This window comes from Scardinius erythrophthalmus (assembly GCF_964197995.2).
Source record: "Scardinius erythrophthalmus genome assembly, chromosome: 9".
In the NCBI taxonomy this organism is placed as follows: Eukaryota; Metazoa; Chordata; class Actinopteri; order Cypriniformes; family Leuciscidae; genus Scardinius; species Scardinius erythrophthalmus.
Genome location: NC_138229.1, coordinates 24,241,884 through 24,254,532, shown reverse-complemented (window position 1 = coordinate 24,254,532; position 12,649 = coordinate 24,241,884). Strand labels below are relative to the sequence as shown.

General features: G+C 40.7%; 1 protein-coding gene across 1 annotated transcript; it reads left to right on the top strand.

The window, feature by feature from the left end:
- Positions 1–351: 351 nt before the first annotated feature.
- Positions 352–12,396, top strand: plppr4a (phospholipid phosphatase related 4a; the record flags this gene model as incomplete). Its single annotated transcript, XM_081374060.1, has 7 exons — positions 352–429; positions 3,606–3,791; positions 8,181–8,310; positions 8,578–8,773; positions 9,574–9,631; positions 9,764–9,937; positions 10,891–12,396. The coding sequence occupies 7 exons, from the start codon at positions 352–354 to the stop codon at positions 12,394–12,396; spliced, it is 2,328 nt and encodes a 775-aa protein (XP_081230186.1).
- Positions 12,397–12,649: the final 253 nt, after the last annotated feature.

Here is a 12,649-nt window from a genome sequence, read left to right as displayed (position 1 = left end):
GTGCGCGCGCTTCTGGTGAAAATGGGTTTTTAGCACACCTCTGACGTCATCTGGTCAGCATATTGCCTCTAATCAGAAGGTTTGAGTGTTGGTTTGAAACATTAATCGCTGTTGGACACTGTTAAGATCTCCATCGGCGCGTCCTCAGGGGATGGTGATTGTGTTGTCATGGTTTCAGTCATGATGTCGCCAGGTTTGAGACAGCATCTTTCCGTGTGTGTGTATCCGCAGTAAAGGCGCACTTGGGGATGGAGAAAGCGACAGCCTGAAGGAGCGCGTTTACTGCACAAGGGGACAAATTCACTATTCCTCTCTTCACGCACCGCGTTATAAAGGGACGTACCGTTTATCATGTCTGCGAAGGAAAGACTCAAAGGCAGGATGACCAAAGACAGCGTTACCTTGCTGCCGTGCTTTTATTTCGTGGAGGTAAGTGAGTCTAGTAGCCTGCACATTGACAGAAATGTTTCTTGTGTATTATGTCTGACTAATAGACGAGAGTTAAGGGTATAATGGTCTTCCTTCACGCGATGGTCACGTTCGAAATCAAAGCAATCGAGCGGATTGGAACCAGTCTGTGTTCATTCTGCACGTTAACTTTACATAGGCATATGCAGTTATAGTCATGAGAAGGACAAAATGCATTGCACTTGTTGTATGTCATGTTAATGTTAAGGGGATAGCCAGGAAATACATGGAACAATTGTATGCTGGCTTTTGCGCATCAAGTTTGGCTTGCTTCTTGATGTCAGCCATTCAAAAACACAATTTTCATGATTGTAAGGTGCAGTATTCATTGGTATAGGCAACATGGCCTTAGTAAAGTATTACTTCAAAGTCAAGGTAAAGGGAATCATCCATATTGCTTATAAAACAGAACTGGTAAAAAAAACAATGTTGTCTATTACACAATTAAGAGGGCACCATTGAGCATAAATGAGGTTAGAAAATAGGCAGTTATTAAATGAAGGCCAATCTGACGTGCCCTAGATATCACAAACAAATGAGTGCTGATGGCTGGTGTAGTTGAGGTAATGCTGGCAGTCTTTGATCTGTCTTGTTTACTTGTCAAGCTGCAGTACTGAATTCCCTTTTTTTTAATATTGAAGAATATTAAACATTCTGTTCTATGTATTAAACAGCATGATCATGAACGATTGATGTTGTCTTTCTATTCTGTTTTAAAAGTTAATTTTCATTTGAGAATGTGGGTATGATGAAGATGTAAGATACATATAAAAACCCTTTTCCCCATGTAGACAAGATTTGTGAGTGCCTGATTGTAAAAACTTAATGACTGGCAATGCTTTACTCATGTTGTTGATAAAGGCATAACAATATATGTATTGATATTTACAGTTATATTTATATAGATTATCTTTATCATTTTGACAGTGAGAAATATTTTATGATACATACATGCTCCAGATCCAATGTAAACCAAGTGCAAAAAGCTTCTGTAAACAGTTAACTTGGAATAGTCTCTGTTTTGTCAGATCAGACAGAATCAAAGCTCACTGGCTGCACTGACATTAATATCATGTTCCCAGGTGTGACCTGGTTGCCTTCTATAGAGTTTCCTTGCTGCATGCAGAGACCTTGTTTCTGTCCTAAGCGGAAAATGAATTAAAAACACAGTCATTTAATCTGCTTCACTTCACTAATTTTGGCTAATTAACTTCCCTGTTTCACTAATGTTTCAGTTTACTAAATAAATTACAATATGGCAGAGAGAGAGAGAGAGAGAGAGAGAGAGAGAGAGAGAGATTCTTTTGATTGTTCCTGAAAACTTCATATTTAAAACACAATGTGCTGACAGATCTTACTTTAGGCTGTAATTTGCCATGTCAGCCTTCTACAGTACATGCCCGCATTCTTACAAAAAGTTTCCACAATTACTTATAATGATGTAAATACCAAATTGGTTCTTGTTCATTTGCTCAGCCATCATTTTTTAACCCAGTTAATGTTGTTTGGAATAAAACGCTGTGTTTTGTATGTGACATTAATATCAAAATATGATTTTATTTTGGGTTTTAGACACAGATGTGCAGATTATTTCTGGACGATAACCAATAAATAGCCTGATAATAAAATCCCATACTATTTTATATAAATAAATAAAAAATAATTTAAAAAACACAGAAATCTAAAATAAAGTGCTTTTAAGTGCAACAATAACATTAAACCATCAAAACAGAATGTTCAGTATGTTTGTAAATATTAAATATCCATTTATGACAATATATTGATAAATAATAAAAATCTCAAATATCAGCCGATAACCGATATAGTACCGATATATTGTGCATTCCTAGGTTTAAATATAAAGGCATGCATGTGCACTCTTGAACATTTTTATATTTGTTGCAACTTGCAAGCAACAAATGTTGTTTAAAAAGTAAATTGTTTTAAAATTTAGTTTCAGTTGTTGCATTATTGTCATAAAACATGACAAGTTTTGATTACAACAAAGTTTTGTTCTGGTGTATGTGCATTATAAGTTGAGTTTTAGTAACTTGTTGAAAATATTAACTACTAAATATTATGTTTTAAGTTTAAAACACTTTTAATTGCAAGTCACTGTTTAACATCTGTACAGTCAAAGTACAGAATTATGTATAATGGCTATGGCTGGTAAGAGTAGGCTATATGCCAATCAATCCAGTACAATATCATAGAGGTTATTAGTATCTGCGCTGTAAAATGTAGCATCAATAGGAGTTTAGACCACTGGGGCTTTCTCTGCAGATGCTCTCCCCTTTTTAGAAGGGGGTTGATTACAGTAATTAAACCCCCTACCCCCACCTTTGATCTTCACGCTGTCCGTTCAAGTTTCGTAATAATTCAGTACGTGGCACATTTCCACTTTGCATAGCACAGCGCAATATATTTCCTCATTGGAGCACTGCTGCTGTGATGACATTTCCAGCTGATCCTTGTTCACTGAGAAACTGTTGGGTGAACCGTGTCAATGACAACAGTAATTCTACGATATCTAAAGACGTTCCATGCATATTCACCTGAGAATACCCTTCATTCTGCCGTAATCACACATCTTCTGTCTAACCTTAGCATGAACCTGGTATCGTTGAAGTGTGTAAAAAGCCTTAAGGGATATAACTCCAGCATAGTTTCATCCAAACCCTCATTACATGTATCAGAGTATGAAGCTCGTTTACCAACGTAACGCTGATCTATTCTACACAACCAGGTTTTTAGATGCAAGGATCCTCCCAATGCATTTCCTGCTTCAACACCAACAGCGTTTTCGATTAATGAGAACAACTTTTACGGATTGCGACTTAAAAGGATAACAGCGGATCGAAAGCTTAATCTGTTATCGCTGAAATCCCAAGCATGAAACTGTGGCAAAATACAGTTCAAAAGTCACATGATCAGACGCAGTGCCTCCATTGTGCTATAATTGTGCTGATTACCTTGTCAATGGAATAATCACTTTCTATCACGTTTGCAACGGTTTTCAAGCCTGCATGAGTCTATGGGACTGTGCTGTGCACCATTTGATAAATTTAGCATAATTTGATTGTTGTTCACTTCTCATCTTGCATATTTATCATATTCCTTCTGTTTTATCTCCTCAGCTCCCGATTCTGGTGTCCTCAGTGGTCAGCTTGTACTTCTTGGAGTTGACAGACATTTTTAAGCCAGTGCGTTCAGGCTACAGCTGCAATGACCGGAGTCTCAGCATGCCTTACATCGAGCCCACAAAGGAGGTCATCCCCTTCCTCATGCTCTTCAGTCTGGCTTTCGCCGGGCCGGCAGCAACGGTAAATGCCTTAGTGCCACTCTTGCTCTTATTTAGTTTAGAGGGCACTCTTACTTATTCATGCAGGCTTAGTGTTTGATCTCAGTTTCGATGGGCAAGGATGAATATTAAAGTGAATACTAAGTTGTCTATTTTTGATGGTATGACTCATAATATGACATGACAAAATGACAATATCTATGTAGTCACCTAAAGTTGAACGTGGCAGATGATTTTTAGCTAGCCTGGGAATCCAGACCTAAATCTAAAAGATTAATGGACTGGCATCGACTAATGAAAATCGCCCAGCTCGAGGGGCGGCACCAAGCATGCATTTGAAAATCTCACTGCACGCAACTGGATAACACTACGACCAATCACAACAATAAACCCCATACGCTTAGCTACCAGCGGAGCTAACAGGTAGTTGTAGATTATACTCTTACCGTATCCGGTCGGCAAAACAGCAAAAACGTCCTTCTTATATGAGCATCATTACTCGACACCAGAGTAACTCGCTGAGCAAATTCAACTTGTGCTCTCACGAGAACTCTGGATTTCCAGGGTAATTTTTAGCTGTATTTGGTTGTAAATTGTTGCTAGTTTTGCATGTTTTTCAAGTCAAAAGGCCTATGAAATTGCTTGATGGCTTTGGTCTCATCTTAGCCATGAACAATGATTTGCAGCTTCCTAGTCTTTTGCAGGTGACATAAAGCCGGGGATACACTTAAAGGAGAACTCCGGTCAATTTTAACATTGAGCTCATTTTTTTTGTACATTTGGAGTGCTGTCAATACAGAGAACAACGACAAAAATCGGTGTTGCCTACACCGAGTTATTCTATTTTTAAAATTTGCACCCTGTTGACTTCAATGGGGCAAGTACTAAACCTGCTTTTAGCCTCTTAACATCCTTGATGTGTCATTACAAGTGTACAGTAAATGTGAGTGATTCCTTCTGAGTGAACACGAGTGAATCTGACTGCAGTAGATGTGAAAGATATGTATAAAAATGATGTTATTTAAGCCAGCGCAAATACCTGTGTTTACATCCTGTTTTCGGTGGAAGTCCAAAGTAGTCGATTGCCGAGTTCACGCACGTGATCATAGGTAACTAAACCTATGCGCGTGAACTCGGCAATCGACTACTCTGGACTTCCACCGAAAACAGGATGTAAACACAGGTATTTGCGCTGGCTTAAATAACATCATTTTTATGAAACTGTGTTATTTAACACAGTTTCTGTGTTTTTTTTTTTTTTTTGCATTTTGTCTTTTCCCCAAACTGTCATTGAAGTTTTGACTACCGCCTTCCCAGCATGCATTTCGATCATTAGCTGGGCGACAAGGCTCTAAGCCTCTCCAGGCATGTTGTGAGTGTATTATCAAGACCCTGGGTGATGAACTCATGAGTCTAATAGATTGTCCTCAATTGCTTTTCACCATCTGTACATGTTGAGGTTTACAAGGGTGTCACTGCAAAGGCAACTCGATAGAAATATCTCCAATAGCTAATTATCTAATTTCCTTTCAAACTTTCAAAAGTTAGAAGTTTGGAAATGTTTGGAAAGTGTAGCTTTTGAGAGTCATACTACCATTTAAAAGTTTAAGGCCAGTAAGATTTTTTTAAAAGAAATTAATCCTTTTATTCAGCAAGGATACATTAAATTGATCAAAAGTGACAGTAAAGATAGGGTGAAAAAATCAATACATCATGCATAGTATCACAATGTTTTACATGGGAATATTGTATTGATACACAGACACCAAGGATCAATCTTTGCAGGGCCTGAATTTCAGCCCGTGATTGTGAGTATTGGGCATACTTTTACCATAAGCTCAGTGTTTACAATGCAGAAAATATATTAATAACATATATTAATATTAATAACAGTTTGATCTTTTTTTCAGATTGTAATTTCACAAACAGCATGAGTAACATAGACACGCACAGTGAGCTGTGTGTAAAGGAAGCATATTTCTGAACATGGACTGCTTGGTGAAGGCTGAAATAAACGTGTTAATTTGACACACAAATGCCATCCCATTACCATCACATTACCTGATAGCTCACCTGTTACATTACTGTTACATACGGTTTGTGATAACGGTTATAGTCTTTTGAAATCATAGCCTACTTTTTGTTTGGGTTTGGCTCATAAAGTGATCGAATTTATGGAGTTAAAGGGATAGTTCACCAAAAAATTTTAATTCTGTCAGTAATTACTCACCCTCATGTCCTTCCAAACAAAGACTTTTGTTCATCTTCGGAACACAAATGAATATCTTTTTAATGAAATTTGAGATATTTCTGTTCCTCTATTGACAGCTATGGTAATTATTAATGAATTCATATCATTTCATGATGAATTGAAATATGTGAATTGAATTTTAATGTTGTTGTTTTTTATTAATAGATCTGAGCCAAAAAAAGATGGCTTTATGGCATTGTCCCAGCTGCTTATGTATTCACAATGGCTTTTTCAAAGTTTGTTATTCCACTGTTGGTCTCATCAACATCATCTTAAAAAATTGCCTCGCTCCACCTATATTCATCAGAGAGCTGATTCGTTTAATGTTTAATGACATATTTGTTTCATCAACTCCCCAGCATGTCGCTTGGGTGTTTTCATCACATTAGGTGCTCCACCATACTGGCCTAATTAATTTTGCAAGGCGGCTACGCTCTTTTAATTGCTATCGCTGTTGGTTATCCTGTGCCTTATGCATTTGTCAGCCACTGTAAATGAAAGGAGACTTGGGTCTGCAATGAAGCATGAGTACAAATCTCCTAAGGGTGCTCTGATCAGAATTTTTGGGGCCGATCACAGATAAACGATCAACCGATCACCAATAACGATTACCGATACCGATCATGGGGTCTATATGAAACCTTATTTTTATCATGTAGAATTATTTTTTGGGATGTTCCAATCAGGATTTTACAGACATAAATTCAAGGCCTGAATTCTGGCATAATCTAGTCTTCCCTGAATTAATTAAATACAGATGAATCCTTACAGTTAAAGTTAAAAAAGTTATTCTTTCAAGAACAGTGAGCGATTTTTCTCTTTGTCTTTTGTTGTTTGATTACCATTAATGACACAGACAGCAACAGGTATTTATAGGCTGCTGTCACTTTAAAGGATTAGTTCACTTCAGAATTAAAATGTCCAAATTGCAGTTTCAATGCAGTTTCAAAGGGCTCTACATGATATATATATATATATATATATATATATATATATATATATATATATATATATATATATATATATATATATATATATATATATATATACTTTTTAACCACAAATGCTCATCTTGCATCAAGAATATACATATATATTCTTTTTTTTTTTTTTAGACAATGATAGATAAGACCCCTCATTCCTCGGCCGGGATCGTGTAGAGCTCTTTAAAGCTGCATTGAAACTGCAATTTGGACCTTCAAACCTTATACCCCATTGAAGTTCACTATATGGAGAAAAATCCCAGAATGTTTTCCTCAAAAACCTTAATTTCTTTTCGACTGAAGAAAGAAAGACATGAACATCTTGGATGACATGCGGGTGAGTAAATTATCAGGACATTTTAATTCTGAAGTGAACTAATCCTTTAAGACCTGATGCACGGATCCAAAATACTGTTATACATGTGTTTTGAGACGGCAGAGATTAAGAAGGTGTTCATCTCTATGTGTCCTCAGCATGAGATTGGTTTCTGAGATCAGCAAATTGAGAGATTGCAGATTGAGTCATTAGAAGCGATTATCGGCCGATAGCAATCGTTAGCCGATCAGTCTGAGCACCCAAAATCTTAGCACAAATATTTAAGTTATAATTTTAACTTTTGCTCCATGTCTAATCACTCAACAACACTCTCTTGATGTTAAATTACCCAGCTGAGTTTTGTGCCTCAGTGCTGTATGGGTATGTGAATGTGTGTCCTGCTGGTAGCTCCAGCTGTTACGGTAGTGCCTGCTACACTCGAGTGCTGCACTTGACTGTAGGTGTGTGGCAAGTGTGATCTCAGGGGGGTATGATCACTTGTTCATCTCTTTCACTCTCTGTCTCGTCATTCACAGCAGAAGCATTTACATGTAAATCTATGGGTTTCTGCTTTTCATTTACATGGAATTAACATTTTAGTCTTTGCATTAGTGGAGGCCTGAACGACTTACAAGATACCCTTCTTCCCCTCATCGGTTTTTACAGTTTTGGATGAAATCCCCGTCATATGGCTATGAATGAATGGATGGATGGATGAGAGTGATTACTTTAATTACAGTAATGGGGTTGATGTGTCAGTGATTCTATTAGAAATGACCCCACGAAGCCACGAGAGGAGGGATGGGAGTTTTATGACAGTGTTGTATGTTTGGGTAAACACAGATGACTATCTTCCCACAGATTATGATTGGGGAAGGGATCCTGTACTGCTGCTTGGCCAGAAGAAATATCAGCATCAAAACAGAGGCTAACATAAATGCAGCTGGCTGCAATTTCAACTCTTACATCCGACGGGCTGTGAGGTTTGTGGGTGGGTGTATATTTTTCTGCCCTTTGTGACTTTTTAAAAAGCCATATAGCTTGTATAAATATTGTTTGGAATAATACACTCTTGATCTTGACTCCTTCTGTCGTTTTTATAGTCTTGTACTAAATTGAGTTTGCTAGTAATAATGAAAGTTCCATTTATTTTATTAAAAGCTTATGAAGTCTACTTGCTACTTATGAAATCTAGTGTTTGAAAAAGGTGTGTGTGTGTGTCTCTGTGTGTGTCTCTGTCTGTGTGTCTCATTTGCAGGGGTCCACGTGTTTGGCCTGTGTGTCACAGCACTCATCACAGATATTATCCAGCTGGCTACAGGATATCATGCCCCCTACTTCCTTACTGTGTGCAAGCCCAACTACACCAGCCTCAACACTTCCTGTGATGAGAACTCTTTCATTGTGGATGACATCTGCTCTGGGCCTGATCCAGCTGCCATCAACGCCGGCAGGTCAGAGAGCAGTATCTGTGTCATGTTGTAGTTTGTCAACCCAATGCATAATCAATGCTGCAAGACTGACCTTATGAAAAACTGGCTCAGAAACTCTGATAATGGAGTGTGGGAGATTAACAATATAACCAAGCAAAGATGATTAGACATATTGTGGCTGACCGAATTTAATTGGACCTGCTGCGCAACAACTCTATTTACAGTAAAGGTCTAAATGGATCGATTGATTTGTATAAAATCATTGGTGTAAACAGTGTAGATAAATGTGAAGGCAGCAGAATGAATGTGGCGCTGTCCTCTGGCACATGGAGTTCCTGTAAAACCCACACAGGGTTGAGTCTTGATGCTTCACTCACAACATGACTGCCCATTCCAGCACACCCACTCACATCCATTTGCACAGCTCTGCTTTTCAATCTTCCACTAATTTCATGCACTCTCAATAGCCACAATTATATGTTGTGCAGACATTTTTTATAACGTAAAAATTGGACGCAAAGAGGGTCAGTGTGGTGCGCGTGTCCCCGAAGGCTTACACTACTGTGACGTGTATTGAAATGTCTCTCCAGAATATCAAGCAGACATGCATATCCAGACATATCTCTTGGTTTTTATGAGAACATTCTTGGAAATCAAAAGCCCTGATTCTGTTTGCCACACTATAAGAATTGTGGCACTGTGGACGTGATCATCTGTGGCTTTCCGTTCCCATCTGTCCTTTAGCATGGTACAGTACCTCAAATGTGCTCAGTGTGAAAAAGATCTAATGATCTAACAAGGCGGTCTGTCTCTCTTTACAGGAAGTCCTTCCCATCTCAGCATGCCACTCTGGCAGCCTTTGCGGCTGTGTACATCTCCGTAAGTAATCCACTTGACTCATGGCACAGTTGACTCAAGCGATTTCTAACTGCTTGCCAAATAATCTCACTGTCCTTTCCACTATTAAGAATTTCCTAAAACTTCAGTCAAAAGGCTGGTCTCCTTCCACAGATGTACTTTAATGCCACTCTGACTGACTCATCCAAGCTCCTGAAGCCACTCCTGGTGTTCTCCTTCATCATCTGCGGCATTATCTGCGGCCTTACTCGTATCATTCAGTTCAAGAACCATGCCGTGGATGTCTACTGTGGCTTTCTTATTGGAGGGAGCATAGCCGTCTACCTGGTGAGTCCTGCTGTCACAGCAATGCAGAATCAAAGGCAATGTGAGGATGATAATTCAATGATAAGATCCATAATTCTCTATTTAACCTGACTCTGGAGAAGAATCATAGAGAATTAGCAAGGTGCTATAAGACAATGCTGTTTTAATAGAGGTAAAAATAGCTCACACATGCAAATCCCTTGTGGCTCCTTTTCTGCTCTCCACCCACACACACCCCTCACATACCTCCCACCATTTCTTTCGTTTTCTCTCACTCTCTCTGCTTACTCTTTGCTCAATCTGCTCTGAGGGCTATGTACATCCCGTGGTTTCTAACACCGACAACAATGCCAATACACCTTTAGGAGGAATTAACGAAGCTGAGACAAATCAGTACATCAGGTCCTGGTTTTATTGTTTGCTTAACATAAAGTACATTAATCAGGCCAAGAGATTAGCTTTGTAATGCTGTTTGATACTCTTGACTGTGAAGTCCCACATTCAGAGTGTAGACCATAGACAGTATGAGGAAAGTTCTCAGAAGTTAATGTAGGCTCATAATGCACCTTAGTCTGTAGGGGAACCGTACTGACATAAAAAGGCTGTCAATCACTCAGGTAGTATTAATGTTGAAAATATGTCTTGGCAAAACAATTACTGGTGACATTGGACCTTAGGACAACTCTGTAAGGAAAAGAAAAACAAAATATTCTGGTCAGGCTGGTCTGTCGACTGGTCCTAGAGGGGTTTGGGTACTTTACAGGTGGTCAGGCTGGGTGTCTTGCCGGCTACTGAGCTTAATCAGCCAAACACCCGCTTGGTTTTTTCAGCAGGGAATACAACCTTTTGAACAGACTGTGCAAGTATCTCTCAGAGCCTTAATTTGTTGTGCAAAAAAATAAGTTTTATGGCATCTTAACTTTATCGGTATTGATTCATTGCGGGAAAAATTCTACCTTTTTGCACTACTTTAGGGTCTGTATGCAGTCGGGAATTTTAAACCTAGTGAAGACACATCTTTGAAGACACATGCACATCCTCCTCTCCGGCAACCACAGCCACCACAGCCTCCACCACAGCCCCAGCCAGTGGTGCCTCCACCTTCCATGCGGGAGCCTCTGAGACCTCTACCCAACTTGAACACAGATCCACCACGCTTACTGCCACCTAAGAGCCTGAGCATGCGGGAACGTCCCACCTCGGCACGCTCTGAAAGTATCCTGCTACGTGGCCCGTCCTACAGAGAGAACTCCATGTCCAGCTTGAAGAGGGCAAGCACAGAGGTGGAGTGCATTACCCCACCCAGTCCTCTCTGCAAGGAGAGCTTTGTGACGTTCAGTAACACCCTGCCTCGCGTGCACTCAACCGGATTTGAAGAACCAGTGCCTCGCCGCCACGCAGCTATCCATGCCTCCATGGACTCCACACGTTCCAAGCAGCTGCTCTCACAATGGAAGACCAAGAACGAGAACCGCAAGATGTCTCTGCAGGTGATGGAGAATGAGGCTGGACCACTTTCTCCCCAGCGAAACATGGAGCTCCGCTGCAGCTCTGAACCCTCAGCTGTGGGCTTGGATGGTGAACTCCGTGGTGGACCTCCCGGACAGTACATGAAGCTTGCCGCTAGTGCTGTGCCATTAGCCAATCATAATAACTCTGGTGGCCTAGCTGGTGGAGCCAGGGTATCTATCCAGTCACGACCAGGATCCTCTCAACTGGTGCACATCCCTGAGGAGGCCCAAGAGTATGTGAGCTCCTCACCTCAGGAGGATTGTGGAGAGGAGAATGATGGTGGGGGAGGGGGTGGGTCAGCACGGTCGAAATGGTTGAAGGTGGCAGAGAAGAGCACCGTCTGCCGGACTAACAGCCAGCCACGTATAATGCAGGTCATCGCAATGTCCAAGCAGCAAGGCATGTTGCATGGTAGTCCTAAAAGTGAGGGCAGCACCGTGAGTTGTACTGGATCCATCCGTTACAAAGCCCTGATGGATCAGGAACCTAACTCGGGCATTGTTCGAGTGGAGGCGCACCCTGAGAGCAAGCCCGTGGTTAAACCACCATCCACAGATGGCAGTGGGTCCTGGAGGTGGAAACCGCAGGAGCGGGTCAGCATCCGGCAGTCGCTTGAGCTCAACGACCTGAACCGGGACTCTGAAAGCTGCGAGTCATTGAAAGATGGCTACGGCTCCATAGATGGCAACCGGAGCCTACCTGACATCAGCAACCCCCATCATCCCCATTTCCACCATCACCACCGCCAACAGAGTATCACCACTATCCGAGTCACACCGGTGGAAGCCAGCAGTGAAGCCACCTCGGAAACTCTCTCTACCACCTCCAGTCGAGACTCCACCCTACGCAGGAAAGGCAACATCATCCTGCTGCCTGACAGAGGACCTAGTCCGGATAACACCAGGAACCTGCCTCACTTTTTCAAACCCTCCCCTACACCTCCCCCCATTTTGACTTTCAAAGAGTGACAGAAGCCCCTTTCCGTACCAATCCTAAGAGTTGTCCCGCTCTCTGAACTCTGAAGACTGGAGGCTCTGTTAAGGGAATGAGTAGAGCTAGTTATTCTGGGTAAATCTACATTCCCTGACCTTTAGACACACATGAACTCTCCAGAACACATAAGGAAACGTTGTGCATTTTCAATCTACATTCTGTAGGTCTCGTTACGGAAACATAAGCACAAAATATCAAATTTGAGGCTGTTTGGTAAAGGTGATTGTT